Source organism: Cucurbita pepo, chromosome 12 (assembly GCF_057944985.1).
Source record: "Cucurbita pepo subsp. pepo isolate OVF chromosome 12, ASM5794498v1, whole genome shotgun sequence".
Classification (NCBI taxonomy): domain Eukaryota; kingdom Viridiplantae; phylum Streptophyta; class Magnoliopsida; order Cucurbitales; family Cucurbitaceae; genus Cucurbita; species Cucurbita pepo.
In genome coordinates, this window is record NC_141809.1 from 2,830,328 (window position 1) to 2,853,323 (window position 22,996).

At 37.3% G+C, this 22,996-nt stretch overlaps 3 protein-coding genes across 3 annotated transcripts; all 3 read left to right on the top strand.

The window, feature by feature from the left end:
• Positions 1-667: 667 nt before the first annotated feature.
• On the top strand, positions 668-8,863 carry LOC111807364 (uncharacterized). The gene is made up of 14 exons (XM_023693061.2): positions 668-1,386; positions 1,504-1,590; positions 3,038-3,147; positions 3,260-3,310; positions 3,445-3,616; positions 3,748-4,065; positions 4,140-4,343; positions 4,783-5,268; positions 5,358-5,567; positions 6,370-6,558; positions 7,473-7,636; positions 7,742-7,894; positions 7,965-8,043; positions 8,132-8,863. Exons 1-14 carry the CDS (start codon positions 952-954, stop codon positions 8,576-8,578), a joined length of 3,105 nt encoding a protein of 1,034 aa, XP_023548829.2. The 5' UTR covers positions 668-951; the 3' UTR covers positions 8,579-8,863.
• Positions 8,864-9,877: 1,014 nt separating this feature from the next.
• On the top strand, positions 9,878-18,165 carry LOC111807365 (BTB/POZ domain-containing protein POB1). Its single transcript, XM_023693062.2, has 6 exons — positions 9,878-10,385; positions 11,251-11,376; positions 11,465-11,580; positions 11,676-11,739; positions 11,855-12,134; positions 16,958-18,165. Exons 1-6 carry the CDS (start codon positions 10,133-10,135, stop codon positions 17,769-17,771), a joined length of 1,653 nt encoding a protein of 550 aa, XP_023548830.1. The 5' UTR covers positions 9,878-10,132; the 3' UTR covers positions 17,772-18,165.
• A 3,060-nt stretch (positions 18,166-21,225) lies between these two features.
• On the top strand, positions 21,226-22,861 carry LOC111807367 (uncharacterized). The gene is made up of 2 exons (XM_087129319.1): positions 21,226-22,508; positions 22,692-22,861. Exons 1-2 carry the CDS (start codon positions 21,651-21,653, stop codon positions 22,773-22,775), a joined length of 942 nt encoding a protein of 313 aa, XP_086985445.1. The 5' UTR covers positions 21,226-21,650; the 3' UTR covers positions 22,776-22,861.
• Positions 22,862-22,996: the final 135 nt, after the last annotated feature.

A 22,996-nucleotide genomic window follows, 5' to 3' on the forward strand; every position in this document is an offset into this window, starting at 1 on the left:
CTAGAAATTTTTCTAGGATGCATGTGACGAGGACAAAACATGCTGGAATGACTTGTATTGGTTTGTGAGGATAATCTCTACTCGTAGAAGCAAGAAGTTAGTAATGTGACCATGTCACAGGGGATGTAGGGGAATGTAGGACCATCAAGTACCAAATCTAGATTATTCCTAAGATGCATGTGAGTGAGGATAATGTTCATTTTTAGAAGCAAGTAGCAACTATTTGAATTTGTATGAATAATTTAGACTACATCGATCCTTAGAAATAAATTGCGAGGAACAAATAATTGTTATTTATATTCAAATCTCAAGTTAACGATAAGTTGAACTACGATTTCGACTAGAAATTTATGTGATCCCGTTCACCTTCTTTAATCCAATATATGGATTAATTTAAATGAATTCTTATCCAAAAATATGCTTTCATGAGTTGAATTATGATATCATACTTGAGGAATGTTGATGTGTAAGTTGCACAGGATCTAAAAATGGAGTATTGAAACAGAATCTTTCAATTTTAGAACGTAGTTCAAATGATTCACATTTGTTTTACTTGATCACAATTAAAAATACAATAGGAAGCCCCCTTTATTTGGCAAATCCCACCATCGCCATTAAAATCTTTGAAAATCTTTGATAATTGAGACCCATTTGGAGATGAACTTTGACGCTACACGACGATGCCTATATCCACGTCAACGTCTTTTCTCAAACCTCGCTCTCTAACTTAACCAATTTTTACTCAGCTCACAACCATCCTTCTAGTTTTTGTTTGCTCTGAATTTACTGCCTCCGCTACTCTGCTAAATCTATCGCACCCCAGTTAAGCTCTTGTCGGCGATTAGTGGGTCATTTTTTGTTTTTGATTCTGAATCTCAAAATTCCCAAGTTCTTGCTGTGAAAATTGGTGTTGTTTGATGCGATTGATCTTGGGATGTTGAGTTGAAGCAAATGGGTTCTCTGGAGAATGGATATCCATTGAAGAGAGACCCGCTTCTTCGTTCTTCATCGATTAGCAGAGGCGAAAGGTACCCATTTCTACCGAGACCCAGATCGAGATTTTCTCGGTTTTTGCTTTTCCAAAAGATTGATTACTTGCAATGGATTTGTACTGTGGGTGTGTTCTTGTTCTTCGTGGTTCTTTTTCAAATGTTCTTGCCTGGATCAGTCATGGAGAAGTCTGACATTGCCTTTAAAGATGTGGAGAAAAGTTTAGGGGATTTGGAGTTCTTGAAGGAGTTGGGTATGTTGGAATTTGGGGAGGATATTCGATTTGAGCCGTCGAAGCTTTTGGAGAAGCTTAAGAAAGAGGCAAGAGAAGGGGGTTTTTCATCTTTCAATAGAACTATTAATCGTTTTGGGTATAGGAAACCTCAGCTTGCTATGGTAAGTTTGCTACCACAATCTTAGAAATATTCAGGAATTGGTTCAAATCTTTGAGCTCTGTGATGTCTGATGTTGTTGAACATTGAAATTTCTTTTATTGTCATTTTGTCTTTGAAGGTGTTTTCAGATCTGTTGGTTGATTCTTACCAAGTTCTAATGGTAACCATTGCATCTGCTCTGCAAGAGATAGGATATGCAATTCAGGTAATTCACTGAATGCAAGAGTTTTTACATATAGCCTTTTTTACTCTCAACTTCTGTTATGCAGTTTATTTTTTGGGGGATTTGTGGGGATGTTTGAGGGAAGGTGTATGTGTGAGATCCTATATCGGTTGAGGAGGAGAATGAAAGAACGAAACATTCTTTATAAGGGCGTGGAAACCTCTTACTAGCAGATGTGTTTTAGAAACCTTGAGGGGAAGTTCGAAAGGGAAAGTCCTAGGAGGACAATATCTCCTAGTGGTGGGCTTGGGTCGTTACAAATGGCATTATTGCTAGACACCGAGCGATGTGCTAGTGAGGAGGCTGAGCCCTGAAGGAGGGTGGACATGAGGCGGTGTGCCAGTAAGGACGCTGGGCCCTGAAGGGGGTGGATTGTGAGATTCCACATTGGTTGGGGAAGAGAACAAAATATTCTTTATAAGGGTGTGGAAACCTCTCCCTAGTAGACGCGTTTTAAAATTTTTGAGGGAAAGCCTGAAAAGGAAAGCCCAAAGAGAACAATATTTGCTAGCGGTGGGTTTGAGCCGTTACAAATGGTATCAGAGCTAGACATTGAGCGATGTGCCAACGAGGAAGCTGAGTCCCAAAGAGAACAATATTTGCTAGCGGTGGGTTTGAGCCGTTACAAATGGTATCAGAGCTAGACATTGGGCGATGTGCCAACGAGGAAGCTGAGTCCCAAAGAGAACAATATTTGCTAGCGGTGGGTTTGAGCCGTTACAAATGGTATCAGAGCTAGACATTGGACGATGTGCCAACGAGGAAGCTGAGTTCCAAAGGAGGGTGGGCACGAGGCGGTGTGCCAGCAAGGACGCTGGGCCCTGAAGGGGGTGGATTGTGAGATCCCACATCGGTTGGGGAGGAGAACGAAACATTCTTTATAAGGGTGTGGAAACCTCTCCCTAGCAGACGTGTTTTAAAAATCTTGAGGGGAAGCCCGAAAGGGAAAGTCTGCTAACGGTGGGCTTGAGCCGTTACAGTAAGCATGCAACATGCTATTCCGGAATTTCCTATTTCAAATATGTTCAAGGAAAGGATATAGAACGACGACCGCTGTATAATTGTTGGCTACTCCTTGTTGCAGGATGTGGACTGAAATATTTTTCTTCTTTTCAGAACTAAAAACTTAGTTTTGGGAAGGGGCTTTCCATTTAGTTCATCAATCTTTACTTTGATACTCCCTTCATTGCTATATCTTGGAATGCTCGTTACGCTCTTCATAGTTATATATTTGAAACTACATCTTTTCCTCATAATAATCATGTTCATTTTCTTCAATGTTATATATTCGATACACCTTTCGGTGTAAGTAGAAGTCGAGAACTAAGTTCAGCAGCTTAAACTTGCTGTGTTTATTTTTACATGATATCTGTCGAGGAGATTATCTAGACCAGCATATAATTTGATATCTTAAGTTTTTGCTTTACAGGTTTATTCTCTTCAGGGTGGACCAGTGAATGATGCTTGGAGGCACATGGGAGTCCCAGTTACTCTAATTCAAACCTGTGATGAGGCCGAGGTCATGGTTGATTGGCTAAAGTATGTTAACGCTACTCGTCACAGTGTTTTGACCCTATGACCTTTATTTCTACAGCATTCGATTAACTAAGTTACGTATTGTTTCTAATTATGTTTATGATGTTATTTCCAGCTATGATGGCATACTTATGCACTCTCTTGGAGTGAAAGACGTCTTTTCCTGGTAAGACGTTATGCAAATAACTTTTTTGCAGTTAGTTTTGTGTTCTTATTCCACGAACCGATCCATCTTATCTCGTACTAATAGCGAACTTATGGAAATTTGCCAAATTCAATAAGTTTTGTTGCTTGTTACAGCTTCCTGCAGGAACCTTTCAAATCCTTACCACTCATCTGGACCATCCATGAAGAAACCCTCGGCTTACGCTCTCGAAACTACGCTTCAAATGGGTTATTTGATCTTCTAAATGATTGGGAGAGAGTATTCAACCATTCAACTGTTGTTGTCTTTCCCAATTACGTCATGCCGGTAATGGCTAGTTGATATTTCTGTTAAGGTTTTCTGCAACCTTTGTAAGTTTATAACTTTATTGTAACCTGTGAAGTAAGGAAGTTGTCCCTTCTTATTAATTGGTTTTGTTATATGTATAATTACCACAGATGATCTATTCTGCATTTGATAGTGGGAATTTCTTCGTGATTCCGAGCTTTCCTGCCGAAGCATTGGAAGCAGAAATTGATATCACCTCCGATGCTGATAATCCGCGTGCAAAAATGGGCTATGCAAATGACGACTTGGTTATTGCCATTGTTGGAAGCCAATTTTTGTATAGGGGCATGTGGCTAGAACATACAATGATGTTGCAGGCCATGTTGCCACTACTTCACAATTTTTCTTTGGATGAGCATTCCAATTCTCATCTCAAGATATTTGTTCTAAGCGGGAATTCAAATAGCAACTACACGATGGCTGTCGAGGTGCGTGTCTGCTTTGGTTTACTTTTTTCGTTAATGAATTGCTAGCTTTTATTGAGTCATCCGATTTTCCGCAGGCGATTGCTCAGAGACTGGAGTATCCAAGGAGTGTTGTGAAGCATGTTCCTGTCAATGCAGATTCAGACAATGCTCTAAGTATGGCTGACCTTGTTATATATGGTTCTTTTTTGGAAGAGCAATCTTTTCCACAGGTTTTGGTAAAAGCCATGAGCATGGGGAAACCAATCATTGCCCCGGATCTTGCCAATATTAGGAAACACGTACGTTTCTCATTTCTTATCTTTCTACTTTTCGGTAGCGTGTCGTAGACAGGATGATGCTTATTCATATTCTCAACAGTTTGAACACGTCATACATTTGTTTTCAGACATTGTTTAATTCCTTTCACAAATAAGAAAGAATTCGTAAGTAAGAACGAATATGCAACGGAAAGGGACGATCAGATATTCCCCAAAAAAAACGAAGCCAAATGAGACTGGAAACGAGCTCTCAAATTACAATTGCTTAGGGGGTATTTCCAGAGTTCCTTGTTTTCCCTTTTGGCAGTCTTTGAGTTGATTGAAGTCTTTTCTGTGTGGTCTCTTCTTTGTACTTACATACGCACATACGTACGTACGTACGTACGTACATTCATACATATATACATACGTACGTACAAATCCTGGGCAAACTACTGACTGCATTGGCAATAACAACTAGGTTGATGACAGGGTAAACGGCTATTTGTTTCCCACGGGAAATTTCAATGTACTTTCCCAAATTATTTTGGAAGTGATCTCGAAAGGGAGAGTATCGCCACTTGCTCGTAGCATTGCTTCAACTGGACGAGGCACCGTGAAAAACTTGATGGTTTCAGAAACTGTTGTCGGATATGCCTCACTACTTGATGCTGTTCTTAAGCTTCCATCAGAAGCTGCACCAGCTAAGGAAGTCGCCGAAATCCCTTCCAAACCGAAAGAAAAATGGCAGTGGCAGTTATTTGAAGGGGTATCAAATTTGGCCATCCTGCACAGAAACAAAAAAAGTTGCACAATTTTAGATGAATTTGAAAAGCATTGGAACCAAACTAAAAAGGGGAAGCCTGGTAATCCTATTGCTTTTAATGAGTCATTTGTATATGATATATGGGAGGAGGAAAAACAAACAGTGATGTCTAATATCAAAAGAAGAAGAGAGGAAGAAGAGGTGAGATTATAAGCTGTTCATCTTTGGTTTTCTATGATTTATATTGATTTTGTATTTCTTCAATATTCATTGATACTTGAATTTGACAGATAAAAGATAGAACCGAACAACCTCATAGCACGTGGGAGGAGGTGTATCGAAGTGCTAAGAGGGCTGATAGGTCTAAGAATGATTTGCATGAGAGGGATGAAGGGGAGCTTGAAAGGACTGGACAACCATTATGCATCTATGAACCTTACTTTGGGGAAGGAGTTTGGCCTTTCCTGCACCGATATTCTCTTTATCGTGGAATCGGGCTGGTAGGTTGCGCAAATTTTTTGTTATTGTTTTGTTTTCCGTGTGCAAACTTGAGGTTGAAAGACTTTTTCTTTAAATATCATCCTATGACAACCATGTGCTTTTCTGCATTATGCAATCATTATAATGGTTTTTTTTTTTTTAAACTAATTAATAATGTCAATTCTGCTGGTGAGATCCCACGTCGGTTGGAGAGGGGAACAAAACATTCCTTATAAGGGTGTGAAAGCCTCTTCCTAGTAGACGTGTTTAAAACCATGAGGGGAAACCTAGAAGGGAAAGTCCAAAGAGAACAATATCTGCTAGCGGTAGGCTTGAGCTGTTACAAATGCTATCAGAGCCAGACACCGGGCAGTGTGCCAGCAAGGACGCTGGGCCCCTAAAAGATGGATTTGAGATCCCACATCAGTTGGAGAGGGGAACGAAGTATTTCTTATAAGGGTGTGGAAACCTCTCCCTAGCATACGCATTTTAAAACCTTAAGGGGAAGCCCAGAAGGGAAAGCCCAAAGAGGACAATATCTGCTAGCAGTAGGCTTGGGCTGTTACAAATGGTATCAGAGCTAGACACTGGGTGGTGTGCCAGCAAGAACGCTGTGCCTCCAAGGGGGTGGATTGTGAGATCCCACATCGGTTGGAGAGGGGAATGAAGTATTCATTATAAGGTTCTGGAAACCTCTCCCTAGCAGACGTGTTTTAAAATATCTTTTCATCAACCAATTAAAAGTAATTTCTTATTCAAAAAATGAAACAAAGAAAAAGTGAGTTACCATCTTAATGTAGATGTTAAATGTTATTCTTGCAGTCGAGTAAAGGCAGGCGACCTGGAACTGATGATGTTGATGCACCGTCACGGCTTCCACTTCTCAATAACCCTTACTACCGAAATGTACTCGGTGAATATGGAGCCTTCTTTGCAATTGCTAACCGGGTCGACCGCATACACAAGAATGCTTGGATCGGTTTTCAATCTTGGAGAGCCACTGCTAGGAATGTATGTGACATCGCTCTGTCCATGTTTTTTCTGAAGTTTTATTTCTTGAACTCACTTTTACATTTATAGTTTTCTTCTACTGAAACTAAGGAACATAGCTGGTGTTGCATGAGCTTTAGATAGATTATTTACACAAAAGAAGTGAATGTTCAGACTGTTCTATAAGATATTACAAAACTAATCAGCAGATACCTTCCATTGTTTGTTTCTGTGTGAGCGTGGGGCAAGGCAAATCCTCCTTCCTCGTTCCTTGCAATCTTTTGTTAGGAACCACGACCCTGTTAAGAACCATGGATCTCCACAATGGTATGATATTGTCCACTTTGAGCATAAGCTTTCACAGCTTTGCTTTGGGTTTTCCCAAAAGGCCTCATACCAATGGAGATGTATTCCTTACTTATAACCCCATGATCATTCCCTAAATTAGCCAACGTGGGACTCCCTCCCAACAATCCTCCCCTCGAACAAAGTACATTATAGAGCCTCCCTCGAGGCCTATGGAGCCCTCGAACAGCCTCCCCTTAATCTAGGCTCGACTCCTTCTCTGGAGCCTTCGAACAAAGTACACCTTTTGTTCGACACTTGAGTCACTTTTGACTACATCTTCGAGGCTCACAACTTCTTTGTTCGATATTTAAGGATTTTCTTGACATGACTTAGTTAAGCCATGACGGCTCTGATACCATGTTAGGAATTACGGATCTCCACAATGGTATGATATTGTCCACTTTGAGCTTTTCGTTTTCCCAAAAGGCCTTTTATCTATTTCTTACTTATAAACCCACGATCATCCTTTTAATTATCATATGTGGTACTCTCTCCCAACAATCCTCGACATCTTTCTGGATGGTAGAACAATATTTTGACAAAGAAAAGCAACGCGCTTTTGTCTAACCGATGGTGTGGTTGAACAGGCATCGCTGTCAAAAATCGCTGAAACTGCATTATTAGATGCAATTGAGACGCGACGATATGGAGATGCACTCTACTTTTGGGTGCGGATGGACTCGGATCCAAGAAACCCGCTACAGCTTGATTTTTGGTCATTTTGTGATTCCATAAATGCTGGAAATTGCAAGTAAGACCTGAAAATTCATGCTCAAGTTTTTGTACTGAAACATCTGAACTCTCTTTATACAATCTTCTGATATCAATTCGTTGCCTATGCCCTTTTTGTTTATAGGTTCGCGTTCTCCGAGTCATTGAAGACGATGTATGGTATAAAAAGTGATCTCGAGTTTTTACCGCCCATGCCTGCAGATGGCTATACATGGTCCTCTATGCAGAGCTGGGTTCTACCAACCGGATCTTTTCTCGAATTTGTCATGTTTTCAAGGTTTGTAAGAGATCATTCTCCTATCTTCACTGCACCATGGCTTTAGTTCATTCATTTCTTTTGTCTGCAGAATGTTCGTTGATGCCTTAGATGCGCAAATGTACGACGAACACCGGACAAGTGGACGGTGTTATTTGAGTTTGTCCAAAGTAACGCCCCTCGTCCTTTTAGATGTCAACATGGAACTATGAGCATTTCATTGTAATTGCTAGAGTTGAACTGTACTTTTATTTACAGGACAAGCACTGTTACTCCCGGCTACTCGAGCTCCTCGTAAACGTTTGGGCATATCACAGTGCAAGGCGTATGGTGTACATGAACCCCGAAACCGGCGCAATGCAAGAGCAACACAAGTTCGACACACGGAGAGGCAAAATGTGGATCAAATGGTTTTCATACGGCATGCTAAAGAACATGGACGAGGAGTTAGGAGAGGAAGCAGATACCGACCACCCCACGAGACGGTGGTTGTGGCCATCGACAGGCGAAGTGTTTTGGGAAGGCATGTACGAGAGAGAGAAGAATTTACGATATCGACAGAAAGAGAACAGAAAGCAAAAGAGTAAAGCTAAGCTAGACAGAATGAGACATAGGAGACACCAAAAGGTTATAGGAAAGTATGTAAAGCCTCCACCAGAGATGGAAAATTCAACCACAACAATGGGTACAGAAGCTATTTTGTGATGGAAATTGGAAGGTTAGTGAAAAAAGTAGAGTTTAATCTTAAATTCATTTCATTTTTAACATCTTTTTTGTTGTGTTAAAAAATTATTGTTCTACATTGTTCTTGACTGACTGCTGCCATTGTATGTTGTTCACTCACATGTATTATATTATGTTGTTTTTGTATGCCATTTCACTTCTAAATGTAAATCTAATACTCTTTGGAAGTGGGTAAATTTGTATGGTTTATGTTCGGAAGAGTTTTATCGACTTAGACTCGGTTATGAATTTTAGGATATGTTTCTATGACCATTTTGTTCATTGTTTCTCTCCCTCTCTCTCGACTTGGACTCACGACTTGGACTCAGTTATGAATTTTAGAGTATGTTTCGATGACTATTCTGTTCTCTCTACCTCTCTTGACTTGGACTCGGTTATGAATTTTAGAGTATGGTTCAATGGCCATTCTGTTCATTGCTTCTCTCTCCCTCTTTCTTGACTTGGACTCGGGTTATGAATTTTAGGGTATGTTTGAATGGCCATTCTCTTCATTGTTTCTCTCTTCCTCTTTATGGACTTAGACTCGGTTATGAATTTTAAGGTATACTCTTCATTGTTTCTCTCTTCCTTTTTATCGACCTAGACTTGGTTATGAATTTTAAAGTATGTTTCAATTATATCTTATAACCCAAAAATAACACTGCTCGTTGGAGATTTTTTTAAAGGTATGGACAAAAAATTTAAAGTTTAGTATAAATTGAAAACTTTCCCCTCGAAAGTGGGTATAATTAATTTTTGTAGGATTATAATTCACTTCTTACAAAAATTTTAACGTTTAATTTTTGTGGTTATTAATGTGGTTCGATTTACAAAGGATAAGATTTCATCCAATAACACATTAATAAAATCAGTTGCTCGGGATTAGACTGAATTGGGGTCGGGACTAGAGTGGGTAGAGAATTTTTATACGAAAAACGGTGAGGAAATGATTTGAACTTTAGAAATTATTTGAACTTTAGAAATTATGTTTAATTTTATCTCATATTTTTTTTTTTAAAGAAAAAAAAAAAAATCTATATATTAAAAAAATAATGAAAATTTCGAAAATAAACTATAATTTTGAGAAAGAGATAAAATACATTTTCTTCGCTAGAATTTGCAAATTTGTAGGGTTATTATTTCAAGAACAATTTAAATTATTTGAGTTAATTTGAATTTAACAATTAAAAAATAAAAAGAATAATATTGAAAAAGAATAAAAATCGACCATTTAAATATATAGTTTAAGTTAATGAGCTAAGATTTTGTTCGTATAGTGAATGACGAGTATAAAGACAAAATTAACCAACTCAATTCTGCAGATATGGAAACGAAGGATTTTGATTTTGATTTTGATTTTGATTTTGATTTTAAATCCAACCAACAATCTTCTTCTTCTCTTGCAATCTATAAATTCTCCATCTTCTACCTTAATTTCTGATTTTCTTTTTACCTTTTTGGCCGATTTGCTGAGGGTTTTAGGGGCTTCAACACCAAGATCTTTCTTCAATTGCAGCTGTGTTTCTGTTCCCAAATATGAAAGATTTCAACACTGATTTGTTCGATCCCAGAGCCGCGATTGACTCGGATTATGTGCTCGCTGCTTCCACTTCGTCGCCGGATTCTGATTTTGGTTTCGCTTTTGACGACAGTAACTTTTCTGATCGCTTGCTAAGGATTGAGATCGTTGGTGGCTCCGATGAAACTGAGCCGGATTTTGCTGGCCGTAGTAGCGTCCTTGATTGGGCTCGCCGAAAGAGGAGGAAAGAAGAAAGGAAAACGGAAAATTGTGAGTTCTACTCAACTGTGTTTTTTCTCTTTTTCGTTTCTCAGAATCATTCTTTTCTTCTTCTTTCTACATTTAGACGAGTTAGATTTTTTTGTTGGATTAGTGTAGCTAGCTTCATCAGCGATTCGGGTTTACGAAGAACCTGACAGAATTCGAAGATTTTTTTTTTCCTTTTCCAAAAATAATTTTCGGTTTCAGGGCCGTTTCTACTACTAGCTCAAATCCATCTTGAGTTTGCTGATGTTCTTTTTGTCTCTGGGCCTTGAATTCATAGAAAATTACTTTTAGAATTCAGAATAGATTGTATGAGTTTGCTTCAAGGCACGTCAAGCTGAGGAAACGAAAGGGGAAATGTTCGATTTGAAGTTTACGTTCTTAATTTTTAATCATAGGCTTCTGTACTTTGGATGGATTCCAGATTCTACCAAGCTCCATTTTCTCTGTTTTATATTCTTGTGTATAGAACACTCATGTTGGAATTTTTTAGCAATTTATTTCTTAATTTTGTTCATACTTCACAAAGTTTCATACAGGGTTTCTAATATTAAAAGGTTGATGTTAAAGGGTTATCATGGTCGATCTTTCCTGAAAGAACATATAAAAAAAGTTCGGGGAATATGTTACTTGAATTGCAGCTGCGTATGGTAAATCTGGAGCTTTTCTACAAATTTTCTTTCTTGGTATGAAATATTGGAGTATCGAGAGATCAATTTATGCTTTCAGTGTGGAACATTTTCATTTTCTTCCAATATGTTAGTGGGATCACTTACTTTCTTGATGCATTGATATAGAACTTCTCTTTTGACTGTTTCGTGCGTGGAAAAGTCGACCAGAATAAGTAATTCCTTTACGTCTTTTCACTTAGTTCTCGATCTCGGTAAATGCCCACAGCAGCAAGTTTTAACCTGTGATGATCCTGATATGGTCGAGGTCTTGTCCTTAGAAAATCCAGATGAGGGACCTGTGGCAATGATTGAAGAATCACTATCAGGTAACGGAAAGTCTAATAAGAATTTCTTTGGTCAAATCAAAAGTTGATATGATCAGGGTTTTGTTGATACTTGGAGGGGTTTTTGCAGGTGATGAAGCTGCCAATGGCAATGATTTAAATTTGGATTCGTCTACCGTGACGAGGGTGAAGACCTTGCATATTAGCTCTCCTATTTTGGCGGCCAAAAGCCCGTTCTTCTATAAGGTAAATGTTAATCGTCTTTATTGACCTTGTTTCATGACAATCATGCACAAAAATCCCAAGATATTTCCTTTTCTCACTATCTTATAAACTTCTAGTTGTTCTCAAATGGTATGAAAGAATCCGACCAACGACTTGTGACCTTGCGGATCAGTGCCTCTGGTAAGAAATAACTTATAAAATTTCTTTCCGAACGAAAACCGTTGAATGATTATGTTTTGGTTGTGTTATAAAGAGAAAGATGACTTGCTGTATGATGTCTTTTTACTTGGAACAGAGGAAGCTGCTCTGATGGAGTTGTTGAACTTTATGTACTGCAATAGCTTGTCTGTTACCAAAGCTCCTGCTTTATTGGACGTGCTAATGGCTGCTGATAAATATGAGGTTTCTTCATGCATGAGGTATTGCAGCAGAGAATTGCGACTTTTGCCTATGACACCTGAGTCTGCATTGCTCTATTTGGATCTTCCTTCCAGTGTTTTAATGGCTGAAGCCGTCCAATCACTGACCGATGCAGCGAAACAGTACCTTGCTGGTCGTTATAAAGACTTAATCAAGTAAGTTCACATTTCTCATGAAGATCACATATTATAGTTTTTGTATTTTTCTTCGTATTTTATTCTCTATAATCTATTATTTTGATCTGAATGGAAGAAAGTATGAAAATTATGACTTCAACGTTCCTTTGGTCGATCTTGTTATAGTCTTCTTTGTGAATTGGAAAATGTTAAATTTTAACTGTGTATTTTATTTTATAAACATGAATGTTAATACTTTGTGAAAAGTGAAGAAACCTTTATTCAATCCTCCCATCCTAGTACCGCCAACGCTTGGTCGACCTCTCGTGATGTATCTGTAAGTAATGAAAGCATTCATGAGTTTTGTCTGTACTTGGTCACCACGGTGAAACTGGTAGGAAAAAAAGGTGTATCTGGTTAAGTGTAAGTAATGAAAGCATTTATAGTTTCTCTTCTTTCTCTCTCTTGACCAATGCTTCGGCTTCCCTCACTCAAGATCCGACATTGTGAAACAGGTGTATCGAGGTAGGCCTTAGATTGAATATAGAAGGAAAGACGGATCTATTAGACTTAAAGTTGAAAGTGTAGGACCTATTGGACACTTCTGAAATTGAAGGAACCTAACATGAAAGTTTAGAGACGGATCTTGTAATGTAACTTAAAATATTATATCGGATGTTTAAATAAGTCGGGATACCAGAGGAGTTGATTTGAAGAAGCAAACCTGAGACATTGGGAGTTTCATGCATGCTGAAGGAGTCGATCTTAAATTAGACAAGCTATTAGTATAGCTTGAAACCGTACTCTTTATGCCTTCTTTGTTAGGTGTTTTGTTATTTGATTTAGATTTGATTTAGTTATTTGGATTAGATTTGATTTAGTTATTTGAATTAAATTTGATTTATTCATACCAAATTTGTTTTTAAGTGTAATAGTTTTAAGTGCAATAGCCAATTTCATTCAGAGTGTCTCCCAATTCTTTTGATCTTTTCAGTTTTCTCTATTCTTAACATTTGATATCAGAGCCATGCCCTAAACTTAGCCGAGTTAAAACATTTGGTATTAGAGTCATGCCTTAAACGTAGCCAAGTTAAAACATTTGGTATCAGAGCCATGCCCTGAACGTAGCCAAGTTAAAACATTTGGTATCAGAGCCATGCCCTAAACGTAGCCAAGTTAAGACATTTGGTATTAGAGCCATGTCCTAAACTTAGCCAAGTTAAAACATTTGGTATCAGAGCCATGCCCTAAACTTAGCCAAGTTAAAACTAGGAGCAGTAGTCTTCTACTTGTGTCATAATAAAAGTATGTCGATGGAGAGTTCATTTGTGCAGCCTGTAATTCCGAAATTTGATGGGTACTATGATCATTGGGCGATGCTCATGGAAATTTTTTTGCGTTCAAAGGAGTACTGGGGTTTGGTGGAGAATGAGATTTCTGTAGCAACAGAAGACATCGTTTTCACATATGCTCAGAAGAAGCACGTTGAAGATCAGAAGGAAAGATTTGAAAGCAAAGAATTATCTATTTCAAGCATTACATCGTTCGATCTTGGAGACAATCCTCAACAAGGATACAACAAAGAACATATGGGATTCTATGAAGTAGAAATACCAAGGTTCGACACGGGTAAAGCATGCACGTTTGCAAGCTCTTCAGAATGAGTTTGAAATGCTTCACATGAGGCTGGAGAATTTGTAAATGAGTATTTTGCTCGAACCCTTAGCATAGCCAACAAGATGAAACTAAATGGTGAGAACAAAGGAGATGTTGAAGTAGTTGAAAAGATTTTGAAATCTACGACTCCCAAGTTTGATTATATTGTGTTCCATTGAGGAGTCCAAGGATACAACCATCTTAACCATTGATGAGTTGCAAAGCAGCCTGTTTGTGCATGAACAACGCATGAGTTCTCATGTTGATGAAGAACACGCTTTGAAGATCACTCATGGTGAACAATCTGGAGGAAGGAGTCAAGGTCGTGGAAGTTTTAGAGGCAGAGGAAGGGGATGAGGCAGACAAACCTTCAATAGAGCCATAGCGGAGTGCTATAATTGTCACAAGATAGGACATTTTCAATGGGAATGTCAAAGCAAGGAGAAGGAGGCAAACTATGCAGAGACTCAAGAAGAGATGTTGCTGATAGCTTACATGAATATGAATAAGACCAACAGAGAAGATATGTGGTTCCTTGACTCGGGATGTAGCAATCATATATGTGGGAAGAGGAATATTTTTCAGATTTTGATGGAAGTTTCAGAGATTCAGTGAAGCTGGGCAACAACTCAAGCATGGTTGTAACGGGAAAGGGTAATGTACGGCTGGAAGTGAATGGAATCATACAGATAATCACAGGAGTGTTTTATGTGCCAGAGCTGAAGAACAATCTGCTAAGTATTGGGAAATTGCAAGCAAAGGGGACTTAGCATTTTGTTTCAAAATGGAACATGCATAAAAATGGAACGTGCAAGGTGTTTTATCCTGAGAGAGACTTAATCATGGAGACAAAGATGTCTTTGAATCGAATGTTCGTACTGCATGCTATATCTCAGCTTGTAGCATCCACTTGTTTCAATATAATCAGAGAAGATATTGAGCAACTTTGGCACTATAGGTATAGACATTTGAGCTGTAAGGGATTAAAGACTCTTCAGCAAAAGATGGTGGATGGTTTACCACAGCTCAAGTCTCCAATGAGACTGTATAAAAATTGTCTGGTGGGTAAGCAACAAAAGACACTCATTTCCAAAAAGGAGCACATGGCGAGCTTCACAAATTCTCCAATTGGTGCATGCTGATATTTGGGGACCGATCAAACTCATCTCAAACAGCAAGAAAAGGTACTTGATTACTTTCACAGAGGACTTCACAGCAGAAAAACATGGGTTTATTTCTTAATAGAAAAATCAGAAGCCTTTGCTATATTTAAAAACTTTAAGATTCATGTTGAGAAGGAAACAAACTCATTTATTAAAGCCTTATGAACGGATCGAGGAAGAGAGTTTACATCACAAGAATTCACCAATTTTTGTGATGTAAATGGTATACAAAGACAACTGACAGATGCATACACACCACAGCAGAACGGAATTGTGGAACGGAAAAATAGAACTATTATGAATATGGTTCGAAGTATGATTTTAGAAAAGAAAATTCCGAAAAGTTTCTGGCCTGAAGCAGTCAACTGGACTGTGCATGTACTGAATTGAAGTCCAACATTGGCTGTAAAAAATAAAACTCCAGAAGAAGCTTGGAGTGGAGTCAAACCTTCACTTGAGCATTTTAGATTTTTTGGATGTATCTCTCATGTTCATGTGCCTGACCGTAAAATAACTAAGTAGGATGATAAGAGTTTGAGTTGTGTTTTGCTGGGAGTTAGTGAAGAGTCAAAGGCTTACCGACCCTATGATCCAACTTCACAAAGGATCATAACAAGTAGGGATGTTGTATTCGAGGAAGATAAGAGTTGGGACTGGGATAAGACCTATGAAGAATCCATTATGTGCGATTTGGAATGGGGTGATCAAGAGGAGGCAACAAATGTGTTTGATGAAAATGAAGAAGGGAGCAAATCTGATATAGATGCTGCAGAGGAAAATATTTCCTCGGGCTCTTTGGCTGAAGCAAGCTCTCCTTCTCCGGCGGAAGCAAACTCTCCTAGCTCGCATAAGGGGAGGAATAGGAGACCACCCGTCTGGATAAGAGACTATGCGAGAGGAGAAGATCTTTCTGAAAAAGATAATGAAGCTCACTTGGCCATGTTTACCACTACTGATCCTGTAAACTTTGAAGACGCATTGAAAAGTGAGAAATGGAGGCAAGCCATGGATCTGGAAATGGAAGCAATAAACAGAAATGACACATGGGAATTGATGGAGTTACCTGAGGGCGGAAAGAAGGTTGGAGTAAAATGGAAAGAGGACTATTGGAAGTCTGTTATGACGTAGATATAAATTGATTACTATTTGTGTTCCGTTTAAAGGAGGAATTGTTAGGTTTTGTTATTTGATTTAGATTTGATTTAGTTATTTAAATTAGATTTGATTTAGTCATACCAGATTTGTTTTTAGTGTAGTCCGTAACCAATTTCATTCTTCAATAGAGCGTGAGATTTCTCTCAATTCTTCTGATCTTTCTAGTTTTCTCTCTGTTCTTGACATTCTTTTGATGTTTCATGTATGCTTAAAGAGTCGATCTTATATTAGTCTGGCTATCAGTATAACTTGAAATCGTACTCTTTATGCCTTCTTTTGATGTTTCATGTATGCTGAAGGAGTCGATGTTAAATTAGTCTGGCTATCAGTATAGCTTGAAATCGTACTCTTTATGCCTTCTTTTGATGTTTCATGTATGCTGAAGGAGTCGATGTTAAATTAGTCGGACTATCAGTATAGCTTGAAATCGTACTCTTTATGCCTTCTTTTGATGTTTCATGTATGCTGAAGGAGTCGGTGTTAAATTAGTTGGGCTATCAGTATAGCTTGAAATTGTACTCTTTATGCCTTCTTTTGACGTTTCATGTATGCTGAAGGAGTTGATGTTAAATTAGTCGGGCTATCAGTATAACTTGAAACCGCACTCTTTATGCCTTCTTTTGATGTTTCGTGTATGCTGAAGGAGTCGATCTTAAATTAGTCGGGCTATCAGTATAGCTTGAAACTGTACTCTTTATGCCTTCTTTTGTCGTTTCATGTATGCTGCACCTGCATCTCCATATTTTGGGTTTTGGTAAATATACAAGCTGATGTTGTTACTGTCAGAACTTAAAATAAGTCGCTTCATGAGCTGCATAGCTAATCAAATAAGATGGATAAGACATGCATGAAAACGGATAAAATGACACCATTATGTGCATATGTCAGGTACCAAGAAGATATATTGCAGTTTCCCCTTTCTGGGATAGAGGCAATATTATCTAGTAATGATCTTCTAGTAGCATCAGAGGATGCAGTATTTGACTTTGTTTTGAAGTGGGCGAGGTTCCATTATCCTTCGTTAGAGGAGCGGCAAGAAGTCCTCGGTGTTCGTCTTGCTCGATTCATTCGCTTTCCTTACATGTCCTGCCGGAAGCTTAAGAAGGTATTGACATGTATCGACTTTGATCACGAGGCTGCTTCCAAACTCGTGCTTGAAGCACTCTTTTTCAAAGCTGACTTCCCCCACAGACAACGAGCCTTAATTACCGACGACTCTACTTCCACGAGCCATCCCTTCATCGAGAGGACCTACAAGTATCGGCCAGTTAAGATCATCGAATTAGAACTTCCTCGACAGCAGTGTGTAATATTTCTGGACTTGAAAAGAGAAGAATGTATAAGCTTGTTCCCATCTGGACGAATTTATTCACAAGCATTTCATTTGGGAGGGCAAGGATTCTTCTTGTCTGCTCATTGCAACATGGACCAACAGAGCTCCTTCCATTGTTTTGGATTGTTCTTGGGAATGCAGGAGAAAGGGTCTGTGACTTTTGCGGTGGATTACGAGTTTTCAGCAAGATCGAAGCCGAGCGAAGAGTTCCTCAGTAAATATAAGGGTAACTACACGTTCACAGGCGGAAAAGCTGTCGGGTACCGGAACTTGTTCGGTATACCATGGACTTCCTTCACGGCTGAAGATAGCATTTACTTCATAAATGGCGTCCTTCACCTCAGAGCAGAGCTTACCATCAAGTCATGACCTTCTCTACATCAAATAGGTGAAGTTTGAAAGACTTCCTTTTCATGCTGACACTGTCTGTGTAGTTCTTATAGCTGTTTTATTTATGGTTAGGAGAATAGAAATTTAGGTTTCAGTTTTTATGTTCAATTCTATTACCTTTGAAGGTGAAGCAATGAGAAAAGTTCTCACTAAATTGGATAAAGAAGTATGTATGTATGTAATGTATGAGACCCTTCTTTGCTTCACCCCACTTTTATATGTTAAAAAGAGGGATAAAACACAGTGGCATATGGTATTGATAGTTGTGTAATTATCCAACTATTTTGACCATTACCACTTTATTTTTATTTACTTTGACCTCCTTATTTATTTATTTATTATTACTATTATAAAAGTAAATATGGTTCGCTTTCGCGTGTTACGTATTGCAATTATTTCGTTTATACACTCTTGTAAACAATGCTTCATTTTCCTCTACAGATGTGAGATCTCACAGTGAGCCGATATGGGGATCTCTCAATGGGATCTTATTATTTTCTTTATACACCCCGGTAAAGAATGCTTCATTTTCCTCTACAGTTGTGAGATCTTACAATGGGCCGATATGAGGATCTCACAATCTACTTCTCTTGAGGGTCTAACGACCTCGCTGACACTTCATTTTCCTCTTCAGTTGTGATATCTCACAATGGGCCGATATGGGATCTCACAATCTACTCTTGAGGGTCTAACGTCCTTGCTGGCACACCGTCCGATATCTGACTCTACTATCATTTGTAACTATTCGAACTTACCGCTAACAAAAAATATTGTCCGCTTTAGCTTGTTATGTATTGTCGTTAGTCTCACATTTTTTTAATAAAAAAACACGCGTCTACTAGGAAGAGTATTTATACCATAAGAGCATTTTTTTTTTTTTTTAAAGTTCGAGGAACTAATAATTTCTTATAAGGGTATTATTTTTTTTTTCTAAAGTTTAAGGATATTAATGAAAATTTTGAAAGTTGAGAGAGTTATTTTTAAAATAAAATACAAAGTTGAGAGTTATTGATGAAAAATGTTGATACGTTTTAATTGCATTAAATATAACGTCCATGCCCAATGCTAAGATTTGAAATCTGGATTCAATTTAGTATTTGATGGTGACATCTTTCCAGCATCATGATTATATTATCTACTCTATCCAACCCGATTTATAGTATGTTTTGTTTTCACTCACATGTTTCTTAGAAAAGTTCACAGAAAGTCACACTTTTTTTATGATAATTTTATATTGTTAAGATTATTTTGAGCTGTGGTCTCAATTCATTCATTTAACTCTTGTTTACTCGAGCATTAAATTAATGAACTTTAAATACAATTTTAAGAAATTATTAACATTATATAAATTTTTAAATATGACTTGATATTGGTGATATGAAGATGAGATGAAAATTTTTCTAACATTATTGATGTACCTACTCCTATCTTTGTTAACACTAAGACACATACTTAATTGTTGTATTATTTTATTTCATGGGCCTTAAACCATTGTTAAATACAAAAAATTATATTATTATTGCACTATAGTTTTTTTTTTAATGATTCGACACGATGATCAAATGTTGATTGGGCATGCTCGGCCCAACGACGGTGTTTATTTGGTTTTATTTGAGTCATACTATCTACCTAACCCAATACCTATACGTCAACGATGTGGCTTCAAACCACATCGGACAATTTAAATAGATGAGAGGTATTCTTGTCTCGATAGAATTAATGACAACAAGAAATCTGAACTGTGATTAAATCGCTTGCTACGTCTTAAAGAGGATGGAACGGGGAAGGACAAGTTCAAATCACTTACAATAAACAACTTGTAAGATCCCATATCGGTTGGAGAGGAGAACAAAACGTTCTTTATAAGAGTGTGGAAACCTCTCCGTAACAGATGCGTTTTAAAACCTCGAGGTTGACGACGATACGTAACGGGCTAAAACGAACAATATCAGTTAGCAGTGGACTTGGACTCTAATATCGTGATATCCCACATCCGTTGTGAAAACCTCTCCCTATCATATGCATTTTAAAATCGTGAGGCTGACGACAATACGTACTAGGCCAAACAGCGGTGTGCTTAAGCTGTTAAACGACTCTACAAAGGAAGGAATTAATGGATTAGGAACCGATGATAGTAGTAGTTGAGGCAAAGTACACTTTCGAGTTTGTTTATTAAAAACGAACGCATTAAAAAAAGAATTTCCATTAATCACTAACTCTACAATATTCATATATTATTAAAATGATTATTTTTTAAAAAATGTAAATTGTAATAAAACTTATGATAATAAAATTGTTAATTAATATGAATATATTACCTAATTTACTTTATGAGATTAATAATAATTATTTTTTATAGTATTTTATTTAAATTATACTATTTTATAGCCCTTTCCCAGATGGGAAAATTCAACCATAAGATATATATATATATATATAATATGAGATTATTAGGTAGATAAAGATAATTTATGTCAATAATTTAATGGGTTGCCATTAGAATATAAATAGGTTTTTAGGGTTAGTTGATGTCGTTTATTGATTCAATAAAACAATTTTATGATGTAAAGCAAAACCTAACAATTAAACAATAATTAATTATATATATCGCAAATATTTAATTATCCGTCTATATTTATATAATATTCGGTATCTAATGACTCCGACATTCTTCAACGACATGGTCACGTTAGTATTTTTAAGAGTGAAAATTATCTCTACAGACCAACACGTGTCATTTTAACATGTTTTGTCCTCACCCACAGAAAAATTCTTAAGAGTTCAATAAAAAATTAGAAAAAATTGCACGTATAAATAGTAACTATCAATTTTTTAGATAATTTTTAACGTTTAGATTTCAACATACTTATTTTACTAAAAAAAAACATGTTATATATATATATATATATATATATATATATATATATATATATATATATATATATATATATAATTAAGATTTATTTAATTTATATATGAAAATATTAATTGCTTATACCAAATATGCTTAATTTAATATTAAAGACATAACCATCTTTCTTTTTTATATTCAAAGACTCTAACCCCACCCATAATTGTAACTTAATCATTGATAACTTTGTTCGAGTCAAATATTATTTCATTCCCGTATTGGAAGTTTTATTATATTTTTTTTTAAGTCAATAACCGATCAATATGGTCAAAATTAACATAACTCAATGATAATCAACACGTAATTGGTCGATTAAGTGTTTGATTTTTTGGTCTAGATATTGTTGAACGAAAAAAGTCGTTATCCACTTGAACATAAAATACTTGGTTTACGTAGCGATAATGTCATTACGGTCGAAATATCTACCGACGATTCTCTAAGTCGTGTCTTATTTGTAGCTATTCTTTAATAACCCTTGAATGTATCTTTAAAAAAAATGGTTTAAAATGGGCGACCTCTCTGTTTTGGCTCGACCAAAACCAAGTGACTTGGGAGAGAGAGAGAGTAGCATAAAAACAACTCAAAAGGTGTAATTCTTCTTTCCAATGGGTGCCAGGCTAACATGGATTCTTCTCATAACTCATAATCATAGAATGTGCAACCAACAAGCCGAAGGGGTCTTCTCAAATCCCATTTAGTTTTGATTCTTAATATCATTAACTCTTCTGATCATTGTTCTCCCCTTCGCCGCCCTCTTTAAATCAACACCCACCACCGTCCACGGCGGCTCACGACGGCCATATCTCAATTGAGGCGATTTTTTGTTTATTTGGGTTTCTCAATCATCGCAACCCCATCATCGTTTTTGTTGTTGAAACCAGAAATTCTGGCTTGCTTCTCAAGAAACACCTTATTTGATTCATGGGTTTTGCTTCTTCTTCTCAGTGATGGAGCTAAGGAAAAACTGGTATGATTCTAACTTCTGGGTGGTGTTTTTTTGGTTATTGATGTTGATTTCGTGCTCTGTTTCGTATGAAGATGCCGATTCTTTTAGTGGGTTTGTTCATAAATATGCCAATAACTCTGAATCAAAGCCTAGAACAGGGGTTTTATATAACATCTCTCTGCCTTCAAATTTTTCTGGGATTCAAGTTTCTTATATTAGATTAAGGAGTCGCAGTTTTTGGGTTAGAGGAGCAAATTTGAGATGGGTTTCTTTTCCTCCAAGAATCACTTCAATCCCTCGTGTAAAGAGAATAGCTATAATCTTTGAGAATTTGGGGAATTGGTCATCAAATTTCTATAAACTGCCTGGTTATACTCTTGTTGCTCCTGTAATTGGGTTCACTGTTTATGATTCTTCTTCAAATTCAAGCACATTTAGCAGCCAAAAGCTCCATCTACGCATAACAGGAACAAACCCCATTTTGGTGATGTTTCCTAAACTAAACTTGGGAGAAAATGGTGAGATTAAGCCACAATGTGTGAGGTTTGGAGCTGGTGAGGCTTTTGAATTGAAGAACATGACAGGGCCAAGCTTGTGTTCTGCTACTGATTATGGCTATTTTTCTCTTGTCATTCCAAATCCAAAGGAGAAGAAGAAGAAGAAAGGCATGTTGTGGGCATGGTGGGTGGCTGGGTTTGGAGGTGGGTTGGCTGTGTTAGCTTTGATGGGTTTAGCTTTAGTAGCAATTTTGAGGTTTGTGAGGAGGAAAAACCTTAAGGATATGGAGAAAGAGTCTGAATTTGGGGAGAGTTTCGATACTATTTGGATCGGAAAAAGTAGAATGCCTTCTGCTTCAATGGTAAGAACACAACCCGCTCTTGAAGATAGCTATGATTCTTGATTTCTTTCATGTTTGTACATCTGTTCTTGATGTGTTCTAACAGATGTGTTCATAGCTTCACATCGTTTCAATAAGATCATTCTTAAGTTATACTGATTTGTTCGATTTTTTGTTCTTCATATCGTTTCGATGCAACTGAAGGTATTGAAAATCGAGGTGTGTTCAATTCGAACGATGAACAGTTGCTTAGCTGTTTCTTTTTGGTTAGGGACTCGGTATAAATAGTTGCTTAGCTATTTGTTTTGGGAGAGTTTTATATGTGTTCATAGCTTCACATCATTTCAATAAAATCATTCATATTAGTGTTTCAACTACTAAATTATACCAATTTGTTCGAATTTTTGTTATTTATATCGTTATTGAAAATCGAGGTGTGTTTGATTCGAACGATGAACAGTTGCTTAGCTATTTGTTTTGGGAGAGTTTTGTATGTGTTCATAGCTTCA